The 23,983-nt window shown below is 42.6% G+C and overlaps 3 protein-coding genes across 11 annotated transcripts; 2 read left to right on the top strand and 1 right to left on the bottom strand.

Annotated features, from left to right (window-relative positions):
• LOC120457388 lies at positions 1-23,953 on the top strand. Of its 8 annotated transcripts, XM_039644944.2 has the most exons (7): positions 7-404; positions 9,539-10,082; positions 10,233-10,706; positions 10,768-10,889; positions 22,496-22,613; positions 22,674-22,802; positions 23,267-23,953. In XM_039644944.2, exons 2-7 carry the CDS (start codon positions 9,603-9,605, stop codon positions 23,732-23,734), a joined length of 1,791 nt encoding a protein of 596 aa, XP_039500878.1. In that variant the 5' UTR covers positions 7-404; positions 9,539-9,602; the 3' UTR covers positions 23,735-23,953. The 8 variants fall into 8 exon arrangements, with proteins under 8 accessions (XP_039500879.1, XP_039500880.1, XP_039500875.1 ...); XM_039644941.1 differs by having other exon boundaries at positions 6-404; positions 22,496-22,802; XM_039644943.2 differs by lacking the exon at positions 7-404 and adding an exon at positions 8,841-9,026 and having other exon boundaries at positions 22,496-22,802.
• LOC120457386 (ribosomal protein S6 kinase 2 beta) lies at positions 11,366-15,903 on the top strand. Its single transcript, XM_039644937.2, has 2 exons — positions 11,366-13,932; positions 14,334-15,903. The coding sequence occupies exons 1-2, from the start codon at positions 11,775-11,777 to the stop codon at positions 14,915-14,917; spliced, it is 2,742 nt and encodes a 913-aa protein (XP_039500871.1). The 5' UTR covers positions 11,366-11,774; the 3' UTR covers positions 14,918-15,903.
• On the bottom strand, positions 18,373-22,152 carry LOC120457387 (protein phosphatase 1H). 2 transcript variants are annotated; one of them, XM_039644939.2, is made up of 3 exons: positions 21,477-22,152; positions 19,213-20,678; positions 18,373-18,894 (listed from the first exon to the last, which is right to left on the bottom strand). In XM_039644939.2, exons 1-3 carry the CDS (start codon positions 21,830-21,832, stop codon positions 18,788-18,790), a joined length of 1,929 nt encoding a protein of 642 aa, XP_039500873.1. In that variant the 5' UTR covers positions 21,833-22,152; the 3' UTR covers positions 18,373-18,787. The 2 variants fall into 2 exon arrangements, with proteins under 2 accessions (XP_039500873.1, XP_039500872.1); XM_039644938.2 differs by having other exon boundaries at positions 18,373-18,897; positions 21,477-22,151.
• Positions 23,954-23,983: the final 30 nt, after the last annotated feature.

Here is a 23,983-nt window from a genome sequence, read left to right on the forward strand (position 1 = left end):
TTTCAGTTAGAAACGAACGCGACGTCGAGAAACACGCACGCGCATGCTCGCTGTTTTGCGCTCTCTTTCTGCTTTCGTCTGCCTTCGAGTAACGGTACCGTGTGTGAATCGCCGATTAATCGATCGCTTTATTGTCGCTTCGGTTATTTTATCGCTCCACGTATTTTTTTGCAGTTGTGTGTTGAAGTGAAATGGAATTTGTTAAATTTTAATTGCACGTAGCACGCTGCCGGCGAAAACAACAGAAAAATTAGCGGGCAGATTTCATTCAACCTGAGATAAAGCAACCATAATCGCATCAAAACACAACACAACGCAGAGGCGCAGCAGGAGAAAATAGCTAATAAATAGACAATAATAAATAAATAATACACACAAAGGCCACGGACGCCGCTTCAATTAGCGTAAGTTTGCACAGAGAAACTGAAAAAATAAGAGTGGTGAACGAAAGAGAACAACAATAATGAATTACAAATGACACTATCAGCACGTGCAAAAGGCGGTGCATCCCACCGTTTGGAAATTTGGAAAAAAGTTCATCAAAATCACCAGGCAACTTGCCACAGATGGTGTCTGTGCAGCAGTTGAGAAATTGCACAAAGTCAAACGATTGCCCAAAGCAACAAGTGCGAGTTCTTTGAAGTGTACAGATGGGTTAAGTGGAAGATGTCTTTTTGGCTAATTGACTTACATACATACATACGTAGGGGGAATAAGCTGCCACAAACTGCAGATTTTGAAGTCTAGGAATGTAGAGGTTGCCCCTTTAACTATTTTCATTTAAATATGTTTAGCGCTACATTTTCGTAATTGTTCGAGATGTTTTTGCATTCTAATGGCTCTAAACGACCCGCTGACCAGCGCACATTAAGTGCTTCAAAGTCTCGAGGCAAAGTCGTTAACAGACCTAACAAACTTCCGCTCTTGAGGTTGTCAATTTTCTGCCTCTGTAGCCAACCAACTAGCAAAAACGGCTCATAAATACTTTCTATTTCGCGGAGTAGATCCTCTAAGTAATTGTTTTATTCAGCCTGACCAGCAACAAAATAACAATAATCAAAAGAGCAATGGCAATTGACAAGACTTTTGCAAAGAAACTGCACTCGTTTTTAAGATTTCGTCGTGGATTGTGGCCCAAATACGATGGGAATTGTTGGTCGGGGTCGCAATGGCTATTGGCAGTTAGGAAACAATGTTAAAGGCTAAAGTATTGAAATGAAGTAGTTTGTGAGTCACAAGTAAGCGGGGTAATTGATTTGGTCCCAACTTGAATGGATTTTGGGCTGCGAAATGTTCTACCCGCTTGCAAAGTTCTGGCTTTCAGAAAAATGGTATTTGAATATGAACAGTTTTTTTGTCACCGTCATTTATTTTTAACTGTTTCCCACATATTCTCTCTAAATTGTGTGAGTTGATATCAATCTCAAAATTACAACAAAGGTTCATATGAGTATGTATCTGCAGTAATTACAATATCAAGCACTGTAATGCCAGTGATTTCATCGATTAAAGGTCTTGAGACTCCCATTTGGGGAACTGCGATTATCTCACCTGCCGTATTCGATTGGAATTTGCACATAGGTTTCACTCTGCATAATGGCGCTTGGTACATTTATGGACCTCCATATGGATGTGTACTCTTGGTTTCATAATCCGTCTGGGGCGGCTACAAACACCCTCACAACACCCCCACAACCCACTCTATTCTCCGCCCTCAGCACGCGTACTTATGCGATAATTGCAGGAAATGCAGCGCACACTACACACAACACACCACACACCAAATGTTGCATGCAGCGAAAGTTTTTCCTCGAAATGCGCATATTATAAATAATAATAAATGCGAAGCGAAAACGAGAAAATTGCAAAGAGGCCAAAAAAGCCGCGTGGCTGCCCACTGGCTAATTGAAAGTGAAAGGGGGAACCAGACGCACCGTGCACAGGCAGAAAAGGTGTAGTGCGTCTCAAATGTCAAATAGTTAATATTGAAGTCGTACAGCCAATCTTTTTATTCAACGAAAACAAATAGTATTCGTGCTAGAAGCTTAAACAGTCCTTATGAGCTCGTGTATAGGGAATATATTACACCAAAAATGCATTTCCTTAGTACTTTATATTAGGCGATATATTTATAGTACATTGTAGAGTCTTTCTAGACGCTGTGTAGGGGCTCGCTATTTCTGCAATACTTCTTCGAGTGTTAAGCCCAACCTCCAAAAATCGACAGTTCCATCTAATAATATGCCTGGTCCGCCACTTCATTTCCTCGCGATCGGGCAAGTGTTTCGTTTCATTTCGATTCGATTCGTTTTGATTGCCGCCGAGATATCTTGTGTTGTGGTCGCTTTTTGGTATTTCATAAGCTCGGCCATAGCCAATTTATGGCTATTATCCATTATTATTATTATTATGGCTGTTATCCAGTTATCCAGTTGGCCTGTCGGCCAGCCGCTATTAGCCGCGTGCGTTGCACTCGTTTTCGAGTGTTTGTGGCAAGTGCGTAAGTCATTTTGCAGACTTTGCAAGCCAGACGCACCGCTTGATCTCTTTCCGTTCGTGCACTTCATTTGCTCGTAGTCATTTCCAATTCTAATTCCAGCAGCGGCAAAAGGCGACGACCTTGCCGCCTTAATTGTCCGCAGTTCGGGGAGCGGAGACCGTGGTTCATGTGCGAATGCGACTGCAAATTGGAATGCGTGCAACGATTGTTGTTCAAACCAGATTAGGCAGGCACGTCGCGAGCCAACCATATGGATATATGGAATAAGTATTGTGTATACAAAGTCGGAGTCTTTTGATTTGACCTGACTTTGCTAATAAGCCCCAAGACAAACGTCAGCCAGCGAACTCTGGCAAGTTCGGGGATCAAATGGAATTAACAATCTTTAATTTCCACATTTTCCATGAAGGTATTTATAAATTCAAAATTTCAATACCGCGAGTGACTCAAATATTGTTTGCAATCATGGAATCATGCAAGCAATTTTCAGCAGTCTCCAATGCATTTTCCTTATTCCTTTTTTTCTAAGATGTTCCAGCGCAGCGCGTTTATTGACGACAGTAATCTTCTCTTCTTTTGTATTGACTTAAATACATTGGTTGTATTTAATTTTCTCTTTAAAATAAGCAACTAAATATATAACTTACTTAAAATAATATTTTAGAGTCCTAATCCTAAAAACCTACCTCGTTGTAAAAATAAATGCATTATTAGTTCAAGTTCAATACAGGTATCAAGGTCGCGTTGGTAATACTGATTTCTGCAATTAGTTAGTTATCTTCTTTACTTATGTAACATGGCGAGCTTTCATCATTGTGCTGATCGAAGATTAATTGTCCAAAAATCGAATTCAAGCTGTAGGGCAAAAATGTGTCGAAGATCCAATCAAACGATTAAAGCCCGAAATCTTAAAACAGTGAAGCAAGCACCGCTCTTGTCGTTAATGATGTTATATCCAGTTTTTAAACTTTTAAGTAAACCCAAACCAGTTACGAATACCTTAAAAAATTGTTAATTGCGCGGAGCCTGGGCTTGATTAATATTCCTCTCCAATTAGAAGACAAAAAATAATGATTTCATACGGATTACGTACAGCTTGTAATCAACTACACAACAACTAGGCACTTTATTGTCACTGGCTGAACTCTCCTTGAAATACACCCAAGAACATCAAACATAAAATGTTAAGTATACGTTAAGGTGCCATTGGCCAAAATTAACAGTCAGGTACTAAATTCCATAGGAAAATAAACAAAAATCAAAAAAACGACGCATTGCAGACTGACCAAAATTTTGAAGGCTGCTCTTAACCCATTGTTGGCCAACATCCGAATCCAAATGAAAAGAAAACAAAACCGAAAAGGTAAACAATGCAAAATTGTCATTTGGCCAGCGACTCTCAACTCTCAGATCGTGTGACTTAAATACTTTGACATTTCAACCTTTATCTGCATTTCAAATGCAGCCCATGTTTGTGCTAACCCCCTCTTGCCCATTGAAGCAATCAGCCTTTGCTTGAAGTTGCAATCATCATCAGCATGATCATAATTATTCTCATTCCAATTCATTTGTCTGACCGAATTCCTGCATAAAATTAACTCCCGCTCATGTCAGGCCAGAAAAATACCACCGACTGGCGGACTGACGGTTTAAGAGTGGTGTGGTGGGTTAAGAGGCCTCAAGCGGAGAGTTTGAGCTGCATGCATAAGAGATACATGCATTCCAGATCTAACAGTGGGCCAACTGCCAAATGTGATGAAGTAGAAGGAACTAGATATCTGTAATAATAAAGAGGTAACTTTGTTTGCTTAAGATATCGTAATAAAATGGCATCACTTAAAATCATAGAGTTAAGAAATTTTTTTGGGTTTAAATCCAAAAATTTGAAATAACAAACTAGTAGATAGCATTTTAATTACAATTGGTATGATTATATTCTATTTCAAAGTAGTTTTCTTTTAATTTTAAATTTAATTTATTAAATTCATCTCACTTTCGCAAGCAAGTCGAACAGTTTGATATTAGCATTTGACAACATATTTTCATCATTCCCATACTAGTTTCCTTAACTTTATATGATGTAATAAGCAGAACGTGCTGGTCCAATTTTATTTTTCCAGCAGATACACAGATTGTGGACACATAAATAACACATAAATAGACAACGAACTTGTTGCAATAGGTATGCCTCCCGACGCTGTTGTTCTTGATCTTATTAGCAAATGGAGCGCAATTTAGTCAAACAGTTGTCAAGCGCTTTGATTTGATTGCTGTCTCCCACTCCCCCGTTTTAAAGTACCTGCTCCATTTGCCATCGGATTGTTCTTAAGATTGTTTTCCTTGACTGTTGTCTGTGGCTGACGATGATAATTACAATGATGCTGGTGATACAACTCAGGTGTTGCAAGCTGCTGCTGCAGTGTCACATTTCACAGTTATTTGTTATTGTTGCACGTGCTCTTTTGATATTTTAATTTGCCTTTGTCGCTCGTCTGTCACGGCAGGCGGCGTTTTAATTACCTAAGGCAACGGCGACGCAAACATGCATCACATCTAATCATATAATATCAGCCACGATACCATGGATACAGCAACGAGCCACGATTGCGTGGGTAGCAGGAAGCTCCGTCATCTGCAACTGCATCTCGTGTCTTGACTTTGTCTATATTTGCCATGAGTCAGGCAGTCAATCAGTCAGTCAGTCAGTCAATGTTGTGGGAATTTTCACATACTCGTACTCGAAACGCTTGTTTTTATCTTTTTATTTTTGCAGGTGTCTTTTCTATTACCGATTTTCTTTGGCTAGCCAATTGCCGATAGCTTGATTGTACGGAATTTTGCAAAGAATTTTTCAATGGCAAAATAAGCAAATATTTCCATGCACTTGAGTTATCTTCCACCATTTTTCTTGGCAAATAAAAAGTCTTATAGTGCATTGTGAATAGGTACAAGGCACACTAATGCTATGCTCCAAACACAGCTTTAAAGTTGCTTTCGCAATCCACGTTCGCTCCCGAAATCTAAAAACATTTAGCTGCACTTAAAACTCAGTCTAAGCAACCGCAGCTGCTTGAAGTGTCTGCAGTGGAAAAGGTGGTCTGTTTGGGAATCAAGTTACTGTACTTTACGTAGAGTAAATCATGCTCAATGACTAAATTGAAATAATCATTTTGTTTATTGGTAATACCTGAGTGATACCTAAGTCTAAAAATTCATTATTATCACTATTAAACAATGTATTTCCCCTGCCTGCATGGAGCGATTCTCCAATTTGTGTTACACGATTCACTGGTTCTACACTGTAATTAAAGTCTACAGCTTGTTGTGTGACATTACGATCTGAGCGGGAATCGAGAAACGTTCTCCATGTTGAAACTCATGTGGGTTACCATTTACTCCTCGAACTGAATCTTTGCCATCCCACTGCGAGTGTGCACCCCTCCTTGGCGTTTGCCTCAATGCATAATTTAAGCCACGCTCAGCGCTGCGCAAACATTCCATATTTGGCTGCAGCTGTCATAACTTTAATCGAATTTGCAAAGTTTCAATTTCGTTTAAGCCGAAAAAGCAATGGGAAGCACAACGATGCGATATGTGAATAATTAGGAAATCCAATTGATTGCCTCAGCGGCTGGCTGGCACGCAAGAAATGGTTTCGAAAAGATATTTTTATTTGGTTCCGCTGGAAGAGCAATGCCGATAATGTGAGGAAATCCTCCATCCAAGCTGACTCCCATTAAAAAATACTTGGGCGAAAATTGGTGTATGTCAATCAATTGGCCACCAAAATTATGGCCAACATTGGAAGCCGGCCAGTGAAAGTGTTGATATATTTACATTGAATACAGGTATATACTCGTACATACATACTCGTACATCTGTAGACGGCGTAGCTGACCGCAGCCGTGGAGTTTTTTCTGCTGCCAAACCGGTGCAATTTTGCTTTTAGGAAAACCTATCGACATCCCACTTCCCTCACGCCGTCATGGTCGTCATGGCTATCATGGCCATTAACAAGCCACCAGCTCCTTCTAGCCTCAGCCCCTTTCTTTTTTTTCCGTTTTTCTATTTTCATCTTGTCATAATTCCGTTGGATTTGCCCTTTTGGCCAAAAACAGCAGAGAGATTTACGTTTGGAGACAAAACAAATTATTTGCACTTTTTGCAAACCTGCACGTTACACCACAAAAAAATTATACATTTTAAAAACATATTACAAAACATATAACATTTTAAATGAAGTTCTAAGCCTTGTAAAAACCCATCACTGTTTCATTAGTTCTCTATACAAGTTCTTGAAGCTTCAATGTTGTATATACATATGTATATTCAATACTTGCTTTTGTGAATTTTTGTGTCAATTTTCTTCTGAGTTTTTTTATGCCTGATTTTTTGACTGGTTTTTCTTGGCTAATTATGCCAACTTTTCATTTCCTTTTTATTTATCCATCCGCACCCATTCTCAATTAGATAAACTTAAATCGCAATTTAGCTTGTTAACGTCCCACTGTTTATCCTAATCTCTTTGTTATTTTCGGTCATTTGCTGTGCTGATTTATCGGTAAATTTGGATTTTTTTTGCATTATTTTCTGATGTTGCAGTCGCGGTTTTCTTGTTTAAGCGCTTGGGCGATTTTCGAGTGCAGCAACAGCTGCTGTTTGGCAACAGTGTTGGCCACTAAATATTGCAGCAAGTATTTAAAATACTAAAAGCCATAAGCTTTTTGGCTTTTACGACTATTTTTCGCTATACTTTCTCTTAATTATTCAACACAGCTATTTCCACAAGTATTATGCTTTAGAAACTATGTACTTTGCCACATTTGTATTTTCCAACAGAAAAACAATCTTGGGCTGAATTCAAATAAATACCTTTTTAGATTAGACCAAAAATACGGCATTTTAGTGCAATAACTTGGATTTCAAAAGTCGGCAGCACTTGCGAGTGTGGGAATGGCTTCTGGGGTATTTGCGTTTGGAAAATGGAAAACAGCACTTCAAATTAAAAGGAATGGCGGCTGATCGAAACCAAAGCGAAGGCAGCCGGGTAAATGTTCCAGTGCTAATTGAAGAGAGCCGTACACGTATGGCGGTGTGTGTCTGGCCAATTACGCCTAATTGCTGCCAAGGCGACAACAGTGAAAATGAAAAGTGCCACAAATGACCAGCCGGACTTGGGACAGTGGAAAGCTTTGTCGTCGTCGGTGCCAAAGCGGGGAAAATCATTGGAAAACAGGGGAAAAAAGACTGCTCACTCACTGCATGGGGCGAAATGTCAACAGCAAACAGAGATATACCAAACTAAATATCAACTTTCCTGGGCTTACAGCTCACAGCACATCTTTGTGTTTTTCCACTGCTTCCCCTGCATGTTTTGCATTTGCCTTAAGCATTTAGAGACCCAGTTTTAGTTTCTAAGTGGAGGTGGAATCAAAAAGCATGCCTTTCTGTCTTCAGCGTGTCTTTTATTTGGGATATGAGGATAGGATATATTTATTTGATTATATTTTAATTGGCTATGAATCGGAAGAAATTAACAAAGTGGTTTTCTGGAAGAAGTTTGTTATAAGTTAGGTGCGGATTAAACCAGATATTTTTGTGGTTTATTTTGAGACTTAAGAGAAAGCATTTATGTTTATTCTTTAATGATGTCGGGTAATTACTCGTTTGATTTGGTTAATATGCTTTTTACTATTCTTTTTATCTTTGTGAATTTTTGTAATTAAGCCGATCACTTCTGCAGGGCTGTACTTGCTCCACTCCCCTAGTTAGCAACCAATTTGCCACTTGCACCAAACAATTTGCCATATCAGATGCCATTTGAGTGGTTTACCTTCAAACGATAGCGCGCATACGCCGCATGGTACCGCCAAAACAATGCGACCTCACGCCCCCCGCAACAAAACCATGCCACTCACCCGTCTTTAAGAGCGTTTAACATCTACTTGAAAACCTCGGAAAATGGTCCTAACCTTTTGAAAATCTAATTTGGAGGGATAACCTAATTTTTTTCAATTTATAAAACTTAAAAGTATATAGTTTTAATTTTTTTATTTGTAGGTAGCACTACCTACTGTACTAACTAGAAAACAAATTTTGTTTCATAATTTATATATGTACATACATTTTTTAAGATAATAATAATAAGATAACAAGTTTTTATTATATCATACCTAAAAAACAATATAAACATAACTTTTTAGGAGGAAATGCTTAAAAAAAAAGTATAGTTTTTTATTAGTTAAGGAATGTACTTTTTGTGTACCTTTGCGTTTTTTGTCAAGCTATTTAGATTTTTTTTTTTTTGGCTTTTGATTTCAGTTAGGGGTTTCGGTTTCAGTTTTGATTTTGTTTAATTGCCAACAAAGTGCTAACCGGTTCGCAATAGCGAAGCACAATGACGACCGACCAGCGGCAGACAAATGTCAAGGTGTTCCAAGGCAGAATACTGGCATTGCCAGCCGGTTGACACTCGATAAGTGTGTATCGGATCGGATTGGATCTAATCTGATCGGATTCTGAGCAGGTATCATAAGTGGACTAATATTGGCGGAGAACAGGCGATTATTGCAGCAATTATGCGACCAAACTGCGAATGAAAAGATCAATCAAGTGATCGATGAATGGCAAAAGACAATCGATCGGCGGATAAATAAGCGATAAGTGAGCGCCTTTCGAAAGTGTGTGCGCCAAACAAAAGACTCTGGCAACGAACCTGCTATGCCGCGGGGTGATCGCTGTCGATTCGCTGATCCAAAGGCATGGCGAGTGTTCAGGGCACAAGTTTGCTACACTCGACAGGGTTATGAAAGCTGGATTCGTGCCGATTTTTTAGATTAACCATCATGGGTTTTCTAAAAGAACAATATTCATTGCATATGTGTATCTGCATTTTCAATATGCATTTATAAAAAAGTTTTATGTCAAATTGTTTATAAAATAATACCCAACGATTTGTCTTTAAATATTTAAAGCTATAATAAACACAACTTTTCATATCAGTTTTAACAATTAAATGTTCTGCCCTTTTTCCTGCAGCTTGTCAATGAATCAGTGACATCACCTATCATCATAACCCAATTATCTCGGCCAATCAGCAGCAATGATAGAGACCAGTAATCAGCAGCCTGGCGGCGGAGATTTCAGTGGCCGTCACTCGGCATCGCCGGCCCGAACTATTGACTCGCATGATTCCACCACCGGCAGCATGGACACCATTGTTGATCGCAGCCTGAATCGTGAGGGACTGCATCAGGTGGTGACCACCATCGAGCAGAGCACGAATACCACAAACATGGCGGGATCAGGAAGTCTGACCAACTCGCAAATTGGCATGCTCCAAAGGGATGAGGATCGGAAACTGAAGGAGGACCAGGATCAGGCGCGTCAGGATGCCCAGAGTCACATATATTCGAGTCCCGTCTACGATGAAAAGCCGCCTGCTGTGAAACTCCTATCCGCCGCCTTAGACTTGGATGCGGAAAAAGCCAACAAGGACGAGGATAATAAGCCCATGTTGATTTCGCACCAAGAGTTCAAGCAACAGCTGGAGGAAGCGATAGCGCCGCGGAACCCAAACCAGGTAGGTCACACAATGCAATCAATTAATTTTAATCAGTTAATGGTGATTAGTTCAAACTAGAATCTTTAATATTCCATTTCTGTGATACCACGCTCACATGAAACCTCACACAATTAAATATTGTAACAAATACCTTTTCCTTCTGTGCAGGTGAATGGCACCAAGAGTGGGGCCAACACCTTGGACTCCAGGATCAGCCGTAAACAGCGCTGTCCTCCAGAATTTATTAAGTACAAGGAAGGCAGCGAAGGCGGAGGCAGTGCCTCCTTATCGCTGTCTTCGAAAGATCGGCGCAAACGGAAGGCGAGCAATGAATGCTGCTCGGCATTTCCACTGCAAATAGTGTTGGGCACTCTCCAGTTGCTCCTGGCCATATCGCTGGTGGCCCTGGGATCCCTTTTGATCGTCCGTGAGGCAGCGCTCTCCCTGGCGGGTTGCGGCATCTGGACGGGATTGATAGCCGCCGTTACGGGCTCCCTCGGAGTTGTGAGCATGCGCAAGACCCAGACAGCCTTCTTGGCCCTCAGTTTGGTCTGCATCGCCAGCAGCACCTTGGCTTTGGCCATTTCCGGAGTGGGACTGTCCAGGGATCTTAACAGACTGGCGGAGCAAAAGGGCGAACAGGTACGCGTAGCAGGTCTCTTCGCATTGAGGCGTGTTTCTTTAATGGTTTCATCATTTCCAGTTCGACCTGATCAATGCCAACAGCGAGGTTTCCGCAGCATGCGGCCTAATTTTTGCCCTGTTTCTGCATTTCGTGGTCAGTATTGTATCCGTCTATCGATGCGCCCTCCAGATTTGCACAAAGTAAGTAGGCTTTTCCACTATACATATATAAATGTTTAATTTCGTATTTATTGGGATGACAATTTGTAGTTGATTAGGGGCCATCCATAAACCTCGTGACGCTAATTTTGGGCCATTTTGTACAACAAAACTTCAGAAAATGTTCTCCAAAAATCTATAAAAAAAAAGAATATAGGAAGATAGAATAACGGTTTTTAGATAGATAGTGACTTTAGTTATCGTTAGCAAATAACGAGTTGGTATTTTCTACACGTTCGGTATGTTTGCAAAGGCACGGTCACACGGGCAAACACATTCTTAAATAAAACAATATTTAAAAGCTTCTTTTATTTGAGTTATATAGACTTCTGAACTCGAAAAAATGAATTTGAGTGTAAACAGAAATTTGGTAAATACGCATTTTGAAAACATCGGCACCGAAAAGTGAATCGATGTTTTCGGAAAGCCAAAACTATCGATGTAATCGATGGTAACATCGATTTTTTTGCAGGCTCTAAAAAAAACTTTATTGTTAATGTGTAAATAATAGTGATAAGAAGCAACACAGCTGTGCGGATTGCGAAGCGGATAGTAAAGCAGACGGCGTACGAAACGAGGGCGCATTAAGAAAGCGCTGCTTGTTGGCCGTAAGGGCAGCACGGAAACCAGAGAAATCCGGAGAAGCAACAGCGCAGTCGACAGCGACGCCCACGCAGCGGAAGTAATAAAAACGAAAAGAAAAATCGGAAGCAGGGAGAGCTCGGAGAAGGAGGAGGAGGAGCAGCAGGAGAAGTTGGAAACGCAGGTGGGACTCGGGCTCTAGCTGGCCAAAATTGTGCAGCAGGATCTGGAAACGAAAGAACCGCCAGGAGCAGCTGCCTCACAACGCTAGCAGCCATCGAAGTCATGCCGCTGGCCGATTCCCAAAAGGATCTCCGCCAGCAGCCTCAGCAGCAGCAGCAACATGTGTCCTCCACCAGCAGCAACAACAATGCGGAGCAGCAATGTAGCAGCAGCAGCGGATTGGGCCTGCAGCTGCGCCAGCGCATGCAAATTACCTCGTCCGGCTGCAGCAGCCTGGCGGTCACGCCCATGGAACACACGCCCACCGAGGACGAAGAGAGTTGTGGAGGCAGCAGCGGTGTCACCTCCTCGGTGACCACTGTGAAATCATCGCAGCGTCGCCAGCAGCTGCAACAGGTGCAACAGCAATCTGCTTTGCAGGCGGCCCTCGAGCAGCATCACATCTCACCAGCAGTAGTCCTGGACAGCAGTAGTTCCGACAGGGAAAGGCCGACGCATCGAACACTGTGCCCGCCGCCAGAACTAATGGAGCTGAGTGATTCCGAGTCCCAGGGAGGCGTAGAAACAGGCAGTAGAAGAGAAGGGGCTACTGGACGAAGTGCACTTGATTTGGAAGACACCGAGCCCCTAGACGAAACCGAAAACGAATTCGAGCTCAAGGAAGTAATTAAGGAGGGTCACGATAAGGCCGATCCCTCGCAGTTCGAACTCCTACGGGTCCTGGGCGAAGGTAGCTTTGGCAAGGTGTTCCTAGTGCGCAAGATCATAGGCAAAGATGCCGGAACGCTTTACGCCATGAAGGTGCTCAAAAAGGCCACCCTTAAAGTAAAAGATCGCGTAAGGAGCACCAACGAACGAAAAATACTAGCGGACGTGGGCCATGCCTTTATCGTACGTCTTCACTATGCCTTCCAAACTCCCGGAAAACTTTACTTGATACTGGATTTTCTTCGTGGTGGTGATCTGTTTACCCGTCTGTCGAAAGAAGTTATGTTTACGGAAGAAGATGTCAAGTTCTATTTGGCGGAACTGGCGCTAGCTATGAATCACCTACACACGCTGGGCATTATCTACAGGGATCTGAAGCCGGAAAATATTCTACTTGACGAGCATGGCCATATAGCCTTGACGGACTTCGGCCTATCCAAGCAGCCTTTGGATGGCTCAAAAACCTACAGCTTTTGTGGAACCGTGGAATACATGGCGCCGGAGATTGTGAACCGAAAGGGACACGATTTTGCCGCCGATTGGTGGAGTTTCGGGGTGCTCATGTACGAAATGCTAACAGGGAATTTACCTTTTCATGGCCAAACCCGCCAGGAGACTATGAATCAGATCCTTAGAAGTAAGCTGGGCATGCCGGAGAATCTATCGCCGGAGGCACAGTCTCTGCTGCGGGCTCTCTTCAAAAGAAACCCCCAGAATCGTTTGGGTGCGGGTGCCCAAGGAATTCTGGACATCAAGGCGCACTGCTTTTTCGCCACCATCGACTGGGTGAGATTAGAACGAAAGCAGGTGCGTCCGCCTTTTATACCGGCGGTTAGCCGAGACGATGCCTTTTACTTTGATGTGGAGTACACCTCGAAGTCCCCCAGGGATTCGCCGGGTGGTCCGATCTCCGCATCTGCCCATGAGATATTCCGCGGGTTCAGCTTTGTGGCTCCTGTCCTCCTGGAAGGTCAGTGTGCCGGCTCGAATAGCTGCTCCACCAGTGCCAGTCCGCTGCATAGTAAATCTCCTATTCCTGCTGCTCCCGTGGGAGCCCCTCGAACATTACCCGGTGTCCTTCCCGGAAACTTCCATACGGAATATAATGTGTTGCAAGAACTGGGACGTGGAACCTTTTCAGTTTGCCGGCTGTGCGAGCATCGCGCCTCCAAGAAACATTATGCAGTAAAAATAATCGAAAAGGCAGCTGTGGCCGCCGCATCCACATCCACATCCGCCGATTGTTGGGAGGAGGTGGAGATTATGCTGAGGTACGGCAACCACCCAAATATCGTCACCCTGTACGCTGTTTACGAAGATACGGGATCCGCCTATCTCGTGATGGAGCTGCTGAAGGGTGGCGAGCTACTCGATCGCATACTTGCCGTGGGTCAGATGTGCGAGAGTGAGGCGGGCGCGGTTTTAAGGACAATCACATCCGCGGTAGCATATCTCCACGAGCATGGCGTGGTCCATCGGGATCTCAAGCCCTCGAATATGATATATGCCAGCATGCGGCAAACTCCCGAGACACTGAAGCTCTGCGATTTGGGTGAGTGGGCAGCGCAGCTAGTTCAAATTTGGTTATAGCCTTGCAGTTAACTTTCCAGCTGGTGACAAATGTGATTCCCTTTAACAGCCTAACTATAGTAATTAGAAGGTTTTGCTATTATTTGTTTTCTATATTATTTTGAACTGTTTCCACTTCTAAGGATTTTACCATTTCAAACTGAATATGTACATTGATGCGTGAGTTAAAACTTCATCTTATTGCAATTGAAATTGAAATTACTTGTTGGCAGCATTTATCATTTAGAATCATGGTATAAAATCACAGCGAACTGGTGCTTAAGTTAGAGTTCATAAAAACTGGTATTTATTTCTGCAAGGCTATATTTCTCTGTGCGCGTATTCCTTCTTGGTAGCAGGAGTAACCTACTGATTTCCACTTAGGTTTCGCAAAGCAGTTGCGCGCGGACAACGGACTCCTAATGACGCCCTGCTACACGGCCAATTTCGTGGCTCCTGAGGTTCTGAAGAGACAGGGCTATGATCTGGCTTGCGACATTTGGTCGCTCGGTGTGCTGCTGTACATCATGTTATCTGGCAGGACTCCCTTCGCCAGCACTCCAAATGATTCCCCAGACGTGATACTGAAGCGCATCGGATCGGGACACATTGACTTCACGAGCAGTCGCTGGGCACTGATCAGTGTGCCTGCCAAAGAACTTTTGCGCCAAATGCTACACATAGTACCGGAGAATCGGCCAACGGCGGCGCAAATTCTTGAGCACACCTGGCTGCGGGAACAATTCGCCGGCGGCGTACAGCTTACGGAGTATGCAGTGGCGCCCGGGTGCCAACTTTCGCTAGGTGCCCAGCAGCAGCAACAGAATCACATCTCCATGGCTTTACGAGGAGCTGTTGATGCCACATTCCGGGCTATTGCCATACCTCAGGCGGCGAATGTGGGACCCGTAGAACTTTCCATGTTGGCCAAGAGGCGGGCCAAAGATCGAGCCAACCTGCACTCCTAATCCTGGGTGGCTCCATGGTGTCCGCGGCGCCAGGCCAAGAGGCAGATAATCCGAATAGTTTTCCGACTCTATAGTATTCTAATCCAATGCTGCTGTGCCATTCATCGTCGTCTTGTCAAGGGCAATGTGCACAAGCTTGGTTCACATCCAAATACGGTGGGCTATCCTCGCCAACGCTGCCGCAGCACCAAACTGCGTCTGGTTTAGTGTGGAGGAGTCGAGGAATCGGCCCAACTTTAAGTATTTGACAAGTGTTAATTATTTATTTTATATGAAAGCATAAAGCGGGGCATCTATATACACATATATAACTATACAAATACGGATATACACCTATATATATAGCTATTTATATAACGAATCCTAAAGCAAGGGCCTAGAGAACGTGTGTGCAGGTGGCGCCAGAATCATCCCAGATGATGCCTGATGCCACAATATTTATCCCAAACTGGAAACTGAAGTGAAGTTAAGCTTCTCGCACACACAAGTTTACAACATATAACAAAATGCATACATATTTTTAATTAAATTAATCGTAGCTAAATTTTTCAACATCACCGTGTTATTGTTGTTTAACTAATTAATTAAAATGAACAAGAAAACTGAAAAAAGTATTAACAAAACAAAAAAAAGAACAAGAATAAAAGCCACTTTCCTTTTATATTATTATAACAACTTTTGTCGCCAAACTATAAAGAAAAAAAACATAAAGGACATAAAAAAACTGTGTAATAAGATAATAAGTCTAAAAAAGAAGCTGAGAATCAAACAACAAGAGTTTCCCACAATTATTACTTGGAATGTCAATTTGCACAATGATATAAGAAACTAAGCAAAAGATATACATACATAACTACCATATTATACAGAATGTGTACATAAAAGCGGAGACTATGCTTTCGGGTTTATAAGGCAAAGGATATCAGAGAAGAGTATTTTATCAATAATTCCCTTAAAAATAAAATTAAACCAAGTTCTTTCCAACACTGCGCAAGGGTTCATATTGTTATTTAATTGTAATTAAGAAGCGTAAATCCTGCTAACTTGCCTTAAAGTCCCGAAATGCACAGTTTAGTCGTAAAAATGCCGAGCAACAGTTGTGACATCAAATTGGTTTCCCATTTCGTTTGCTAAAGTCTTCCAACATACATTTTACCATTCAGCATTCCCTATTGCGCTGTAACCAGATAAAGAAAGATGATTTAGAGCCGAAACTGCTCTAATCGAGCTAGTTGAATTACAGATACAGATAGGATAGTGTCGAATAAACAACAACTTGGGTTTATGCAGACATTCATGCAGTCTATGCTAGTTTCCCACGAAACTGATCTTGCTGCCCAACAACTTGTTATACCCGTTACTCGTAGAGTAAAAGTGTAAACTAGATTCGTTGAAAAGTATGTTACAGGCAGAGGGAGGCGTTTCCGACCATATAAAGTATATATATTCTTGATCAGGATCAATAACCGAGTCGATCTGGCCATGTCCGTCTGTCCGTCCGTATGAACGTCGAGATCTCAGGAACTACAAAAGCTAGAAAGTTGAGATTAAGCATACAGACTCCAGAGACATAGAAGCCTCGCAAGTTTGTCGATTCATGTTGCCACGCCCACTCTAACGCCCACAAACCGCCAAAAACAGTCGGCGTTGAAATTTCTCCGCACTTCCACTAGCTGGCTGAGTAACGGGTATCAGATAGTCGGGTAACTCGACTATAGCGTTTTCTCTTGTTTTCCTCTTGAAAGACAACAGAAATGTGATTTTATGATTTTATGAGCGACCTTTACACCTTCGTATGCAATTCAACTTTTGTTTTATTTCTGCCAAGGAAACTTGTTGAAATTGTGTTGGAAGGAAATAAACAAAATAAAATACAAGCGAAAATTGAAACAAATCGAATAAATTATGTACAAGATCCATGTGAAACCGAAACCAATTCATTTGCAAACTGCATGTGTAAGCCACCTGGAAATCAGAAATTTCCTTACGATTTCTAGGCTTATATGTGGCTGCATGTTTGTGCATAGGAGGGTGTGTGTGTGCTTCCCGTATGTGTGTGTGTGTGTGCTACAATGATTAATGCGCTGTGCCACTACTGAAATTACTGCTACCAAAAAACAAAACAATAACTTAATATACAAATATACACCACCTAAACAAGGTTAGTTAAACTTGCAAATTTTTAAAATAGATAACATCCCTAGAATAAAACTGTATTTTCGTGCTGTTATGCAGAGTGGTTAGAGGGGTAAATGGTATGATTATCCTAAAATACATATTAAATTAGCTAGCTGCGGAGGGAGTGTAAGCAATGTACATATACACATTGCCATAAAAAACAGAAGTTATTTCACAGAGCTCTTGCAAAGTGCAGAACATTTTCGCCTAATAGTGGTTATGATAATCTTTTGCAGAATATGTTGGTTGTACAGCAATGATCTATGCTATGCTATGTTTTGCAATGATGACAACCAACCAATTTGAAAGGAATATATTTCCTTGCTTTATATTTGAATAGATTCATACACAAATTATGAAACAAGGAAATAGTTACAGGCAGAAATAAGATTTCAGTGCACGGGCTTATGAGAAATCTATTCCAGCAAAATTTCTGGACTGCACAATTATTTATTTAAAATTCGTTTATACTTTAATCGTAAAACTCCTTTACAAAAGTGGCCTACTATGATAAAAACTCTAATTGTTTATTTATTATTCTGACCGGTTCGTAACAAAAATGTTCGGGTTGCACAGAGAAGACAGAGACAACCGACAGTTTAAGCACACAATAAAAGCAAACTATGTACTTTGAAGCCAGCTCTCGCTGATTTCCCCAAGAACATTTATATCAAAGTCATATATATGAATGCGTAAATATATTTTCATAGTACATAGATTTTAACTGCTTCCAGATCTAAGACAGCCCTATGAACGAATTCCATTATTAATTGTGAATTAATAAACTAATTAAATTAAACCAATTCGAAATTTTTGTAAAGTTGAATTTTTCAAACCAAAGTGAATGAAATTTATTGAAAGAGAAATAAAAATAAACAGTTCAAAATGGTTTTGATCTAATGGGGATTGCGCATAATACATTTTTATTGTATTGCCGTATGAGACAGCAAGTGAATCATTTTCATTTTTTTCGCTTCATTTGTATCGGTTTAGATAAGGTCCTATCGCAAAACGGTAGTGGATGGGCTTAAAAGGTCTTTCTACCTGTTTACAATGCAACCAAAAGTTACGTATTTATGAACAAGCGTATACAACTATACATAAACTTCAGGTCAAAAGATATTCCTAATGCTGATCATAACATATTAAACCTCAATTTAATACAGTGCAGTACAATTTCGTTAACAGAAGAATATAAATATTTTCTGTAGGCCTCTGAAGTCAACCTTCTCTTATCGCCTGTGTTTCTTATCAATTATCCCAATAATTCTCTCCAGTTTCTAGTTAACAATATTTGTTTTTTTATTTTATTTTAATAGTTTTGTTTATGTTATAGCGGCTTAAATTTATTTTTATGTTTTCATTTGGAATCATAAGGTTTTGATTTGTGTAATTGAAAATATCGCCTCCGTTACTGTGGGGCTTTGTTCATCCTTTGTTCATCTATCAATCTTTTAGAGTAAAATAAATACACTTCATTACAGCAAAATATTGTACAGTTTAATTAAGTTGACTTGTGTTTCTGTTTTGTTTTGGGTTGTACATAAGCAAATTATGTAAACTTTGAATGTTTTGAATTCGTCCTCGTGTGTGGAGTGTAAAAAAATATAGATGGGCCTATTACTGACGCATCTGTATCCGTTCGAATATTGCTGTGTCTAATGTATAGGCCTGTGTGGCAGGACCTTGGTCCTAGTGCTTGCCTTTGCCCTTGCGACCCTTCTGTTGTTGTTGTGACTGCTGTCGCGTCGTGCCCGCCTCTTTGTCCTTATCATTAGTTTTCTCCTTGCTGGACTCGGCTGCTGAAAAGTAAAGTAGGCGTTGCTTTCATTAGGGTACAAATTTGTATACAAAAATGATGATTATTATAATTCTCAGACAAAACTCTTCGTTTATTGCAGTTTTAATACAGAAATGTTTAGTCAACGTTAGTTCTTGATAAACAAAACTTTACCTTTTGGTTTTACAAAATCAGTTTTCGCGTAAAAGAAACTATATTATAATAGCGAGTGATAGCGGGTGATCAACTGTGATTGAGATAATTTCTAAGATTGATTCCTTTATGACTTTAATTGAAGAACTATTGTTTACGGGTTAGCTTGGGACGTCTTGCTCACCTGCTGTATCCGGGTCCTTAAGATGAACTTGCTCCAGCGAAGGGGTCAGCTCTACCACCAGGGTGTCATCGACCGTCCCGTCCACCCGCCTTGGAGCTTCCGCTTGCTTGTGAGAGGTCCTAGGCTCATGAACAACCACCTCGCCTTCCTCTTCCTCTTCGACTACGTGAGCTTCCTCGGCAATTACGCCATTGAGCACGTTGACTGCTTCCTGGGCCATATTGGCCTGAGCCTGGCGGCGACGATGTTCGAGATCTCGTTTGTAATTTTGCGTCCACTCCACGTGCTCCTTGTAATACTGGCAAACCGGGATCACAATCACCGAGATGTCATCAACAGTGGCTGCAGCCTTGCTATCCGCTAGTCGCCAATGCCCGGAGTCGTTGATTTTGCCACGGGCACGGGCCACCAGCTCCTGGGCGACCATCGTATAGCGATGTTTTTCCGTTGGATACTTTGAGAGCGTCTGGAAGACGGTGCGAGAAACGGACTCATTTTCGGACACATCCCACAGGCCATCGGTGGCCATGACGAGCACGCCGTAGTCGCCATCCCGGTTGTCCTCATCCGGAATGGAAACCACCTGTGTGAGATCTCGCTGCCTGACATCGGGATGAGGCGTGAGGAATGGTTTTATCTGAATACCTGTGTTGATAGCCAAAAGCTCGTGGTCGCCAAAGCCGCGCGTGACTCCTAGCGTACCCAGCAAACGACTTCTTTTGCCCTCGCCGTTGACCACCGGCATGCAGAGATCTTCCATGGTCAGGGTCTTGTATGTCCAGCCACGCATGGTGCCCTGTCGGCAGAGAATGCGCTGCCCCATGTCCTTGACGTGCGGCCGCTTTGCGTACTCCATGGCCACATAATGGTTTCCCATGAGGTGCGGTTTCAATCTGGCGACATTCAGCAGACGTTCGCGCTCAGTTTCAGGCGTGTGGTCTGCCGAGAACGGCACTGGATAACAGCTGGCTTCCAAGGGATCCGGCTCGATTCCAGAGTCAGTATTTGTTTGTGGCCTCTCAGGAGTGGCACGCCGCTGGCAGAGCACAGCTCTGGAGTCTCCGGCATTCGCCACATACATCTTGCCATCGATAAACAATGAAACGCATGCGGTGCAACCGCCGGCATCTCGATAACGATCACTGTCCTGCGCTATCAGCGAGTCCATGTTGAAGAAGGCACTCTCCAGCGCCCCGATGATCAGCTCGTCCTTGGTCACCCGGCGCTGGAAGTAAATGGGGTGCGGGAATGTGGGATTCAGCTTGGTGCCATCCCCGCCACCATGTGTGGCGTCCGCATCCCGTGGAAGGAGCAGCTCCAGGCAGTCCACTAACTTCTCGTGCAGGATGTGATGAAACTGATGCGAGGCAGCTAGTGCGGCTCCATATCCGGCGTGTCCGTCGAAAATGCCGAAGTATGTGTAAGGGAGATCTGGGTGTTTATGCTCCGGATCCGAAAGAACTTGCCTATGTACGGGAAAAAACACAGGAGCTTAGTTACATGGTAAATTATTCAGTATTCATTGAAATATGAATGTAGCTTAACATAATTCTGTACTTAATTGTGGGTGACTGTGCTAGACAAGTTATGTATGTTCCACATGCGGCACCTTATTGATTTTGAACATGTATAGTGCACAAAAAGTGGCATACACTAATTCTAAGCACTATCTTCAACATGCGTAAACAATTCTCTTAGTTGGTTTTTGCGGACATGTGACACTCGCGTCTAAGAAAACATTTAAAACAATACCTCTATCTCTAAGAATAAAATCACGAGTTCAGTTCTAGTGGCGCAACCCTCGGCAAATATCTACAACCTAAATTTATATTTCATTAAATATTGTTTGTCTAGAAAGCGAGACCAGTAAGCAAACAGATACGAAAAATAAACAGAAAAATGAGTAAAGAGCAAAAGAAAATCCTGAAGAGACTGGAAACAGTAGTAAATAGAAACAAGAATGTCCTAAGAATAACATTTCTACATATTTGGAGGCAAGAGAAGTGTCTTTCAGTTCAGTAGGATCCCAGTAAGAATTGAGGTCTTCTTGATTTAGAAATCTCTCTCTTAAGATATGCATAAGTGCAAATGTTAAATGGGTAGGCCAGATGGGACAGTAATGTCTCGGAGATAAATAAATGCTGTAGACAAAGATAGGTAATCTTAATCTAGTGTGATGGGCACTCTGGTGGTGCAGATCAAAATCCTAGTAAAATCAATAGAACCATGTGGGGATCAATAGAACCATCGACTGCCCCACTTACCGGCAGAAGGCGCCCTGGTCCTCGTTCCACTCGGATTTGCCGGAATTGACGCACTCGGCGTATCCGGTGCCCCAGGGCAGGAGGTTGATGTCACGCGGCACGATGATGGGACGCACATTGTGGTCCGCCGAGGCGCGCAGTTCGTCCGGCGTGAGAAGCTGCAGAAAGGGCGGCCGGGCATAGGGGAACTTGTCCGGCATTGGGTGTCCGCCGGAGCCGCCGAACCGGAGTCGCTGGTGCGGCGAGCTGTGATGGTGCCCGCTTCCAGCGCCAATGGCCCGCTCCCCGCTGCCCGGCAGGGGGGGAAAGTCGGGCGCTATGGCCGAAATAATACGCTCCTTAAAGTTACTAAACATTTTCGTTCTTTTTGTCTATCGATCTCTCGTTTACTCCCGTGCGCTAGTGTTTTGCGCTCTCGCTCACTCCCACTGACGTGGCGAGCTTGCGTTGTTGTTGTGCTGCTTCTTCCACTTGATTCCCTTGATCTTTGGAAAACTGGGCTTATCGGCTATATTGGCTGCTGCTTTACATATACGGCGACGTGGGGTCTCCGATCTAGTGCACTGGGCTACGGGAAACGCGCTATTCGGCGACAACTTTGCGGATTTATGGTGTGTTTTTTTACAAAGTAAATCGATTGGCGCACAGTGTGGCCTTGCACGCGCGTTTTCAAAATACCAACGATGTAAAGTGAAAAATACCAAAATTCACCATGTAACTAAAATATAGTAATATTTTTAAAAGCGGTAAATCTTGTTAACTTTCTTTAATTTCGAAATATAAAAATTCTATAAATGACGCAAAATATTTATCGCTTCGAAGGAACAACGAGGACGTCAAGTGTCTTGGAGAGTGCTGGTTTTCAAATTGGCGTCATGAAACGCGAACCCACATCAATGTTTTAATGAGTGTCTAATAGCTAACTATTTATTATTATAGCTACATATGTATAATTAAGTACTTAATGTAACTTAGTTAAAATTCTAGAGGGAATGATACTCTTCTCCACTTTATTGCAGAACGGAACACAGTGAGCTCCGCGACGTGATTATCAAGTCGAATGCTTCGGGAATCGCTCTGGACCAGCAAAAGGTGGACCAGTACATCAAGGCGATGTCTCTGAATGGCAGTGAAAAGGTGGGCGGGATTCTGTTGAATAAAGTGGGTCCTTTCTTAATGCGACTTCATTTCCTGCAGATGAACACCGAGAAGCTGGCGGCCATGTGGATGTATGCCACTCAGATGGGAAGCCTTCCGCCCACAGTCCGCAAACTGACGCCTCCATCGCGGCAGATCATGCTCATTCCCTCCACCGCCGGCACTGGGGTAAGATGAATCCTGAGATTCCAAATCCGTGACTGAGAGGGTAAGGGGTATACTAGACCATTTGAGCAGCGTGGAGCAGCAGTGGGCTGGTTTGTTCGAACCTATAAAGTAAATGGGTTTCCAGTAATCTGCAGCTCTAGCCCAGCTAAATTTTTGTTAGGAGAGTTTATGCTATTATGCCATTTTGAATTACCGTCGAAATGAAAGGTAGCACTAGAACTAGAAATATGTTGTTGCTAGTACTCAGCTAGTGCTTGGTTAGTAATTTGTTTTCTAAAAGTATAAACAAAGCTCTGGGCCAATTGAATATTTCGGAGATGTTTAAACTCAGATATAAGCTTTTGTCAGATTTTCTTAACTATTCATACACAAGGCGAAATAGATAACTTTGAAATAATGACGTTTTAAATAATACATTTACTGAAAATTTAAAAATCGATTTTTGTTGAAATAATTATATTCAGATGGCACCACCACCACCAACACGCTTGCCACCTCCGCCGCCGGGCGCCGGACTTCTGCTTCCTGTGCCTCCACTGCCGCCGCACTACCGTGGGATGACCCTACCCTACATGCGACCCGGGCCTGAATCTGTGCTCTACGCCCACCCGGCCAGCGTAAGCGGGACGTACCGGACACACAAGAGCACCAAGTCGGCGGAGATCAATGGACAGCGAAGGCGGCGGCGGGCGGGAAAGTCTGATGCCAATCGCCGGCAGCGTCGCAAATCTGAGGCTGATGTCCTGGACGGTGCTCCTAATTTCCAGTACACGGGTCTTGATCGAGCCATAGCCGATAGCTTCTTGGCCAGGCAGGAACAGTCACTGGCGGGAAGTCACGTCGACTATTCGTCGTCCGCCTCCTCGGACTTGTACGGCGGTCAGAGGGCATCCTCCAAAACGAAGATCGTCTGCCGGGATGTGGTGATGTGACGGGAAGAGCTTCCGCTTTACAGGACCTAGTTTTTCAGCCTTTTGTATATATTCTATCCACGGAGCGACGACGACGTCCCATCACAGTGAGGCGTTGTCAGATAAATTACCCGTTTTTTAGTCCTACCCATAACTCAACTCTATCAATGTACTTACATATGCGTTTAGCCTTTAAGACACATAAATATGAATCGAATAAAAATATATTAAACAAACGAATTCGATTATTGAGATGACCATGACTTTTAA

The sequence above is a fragment of the Drosophila santomea genome, chromosome X, assembly GCF_016746245.2.
Source record: "Drosophila santomea strain STO CAGO 1482 chromosome X, Prin_Dsan_1.1, whole genome shotgun sequence".
Lineage (NCBI taxonomy): Eukaryota > Metazoa > Arthropoda > Insecta > Diptera > Drosophilidae > Drosophila > Drosophila santomea.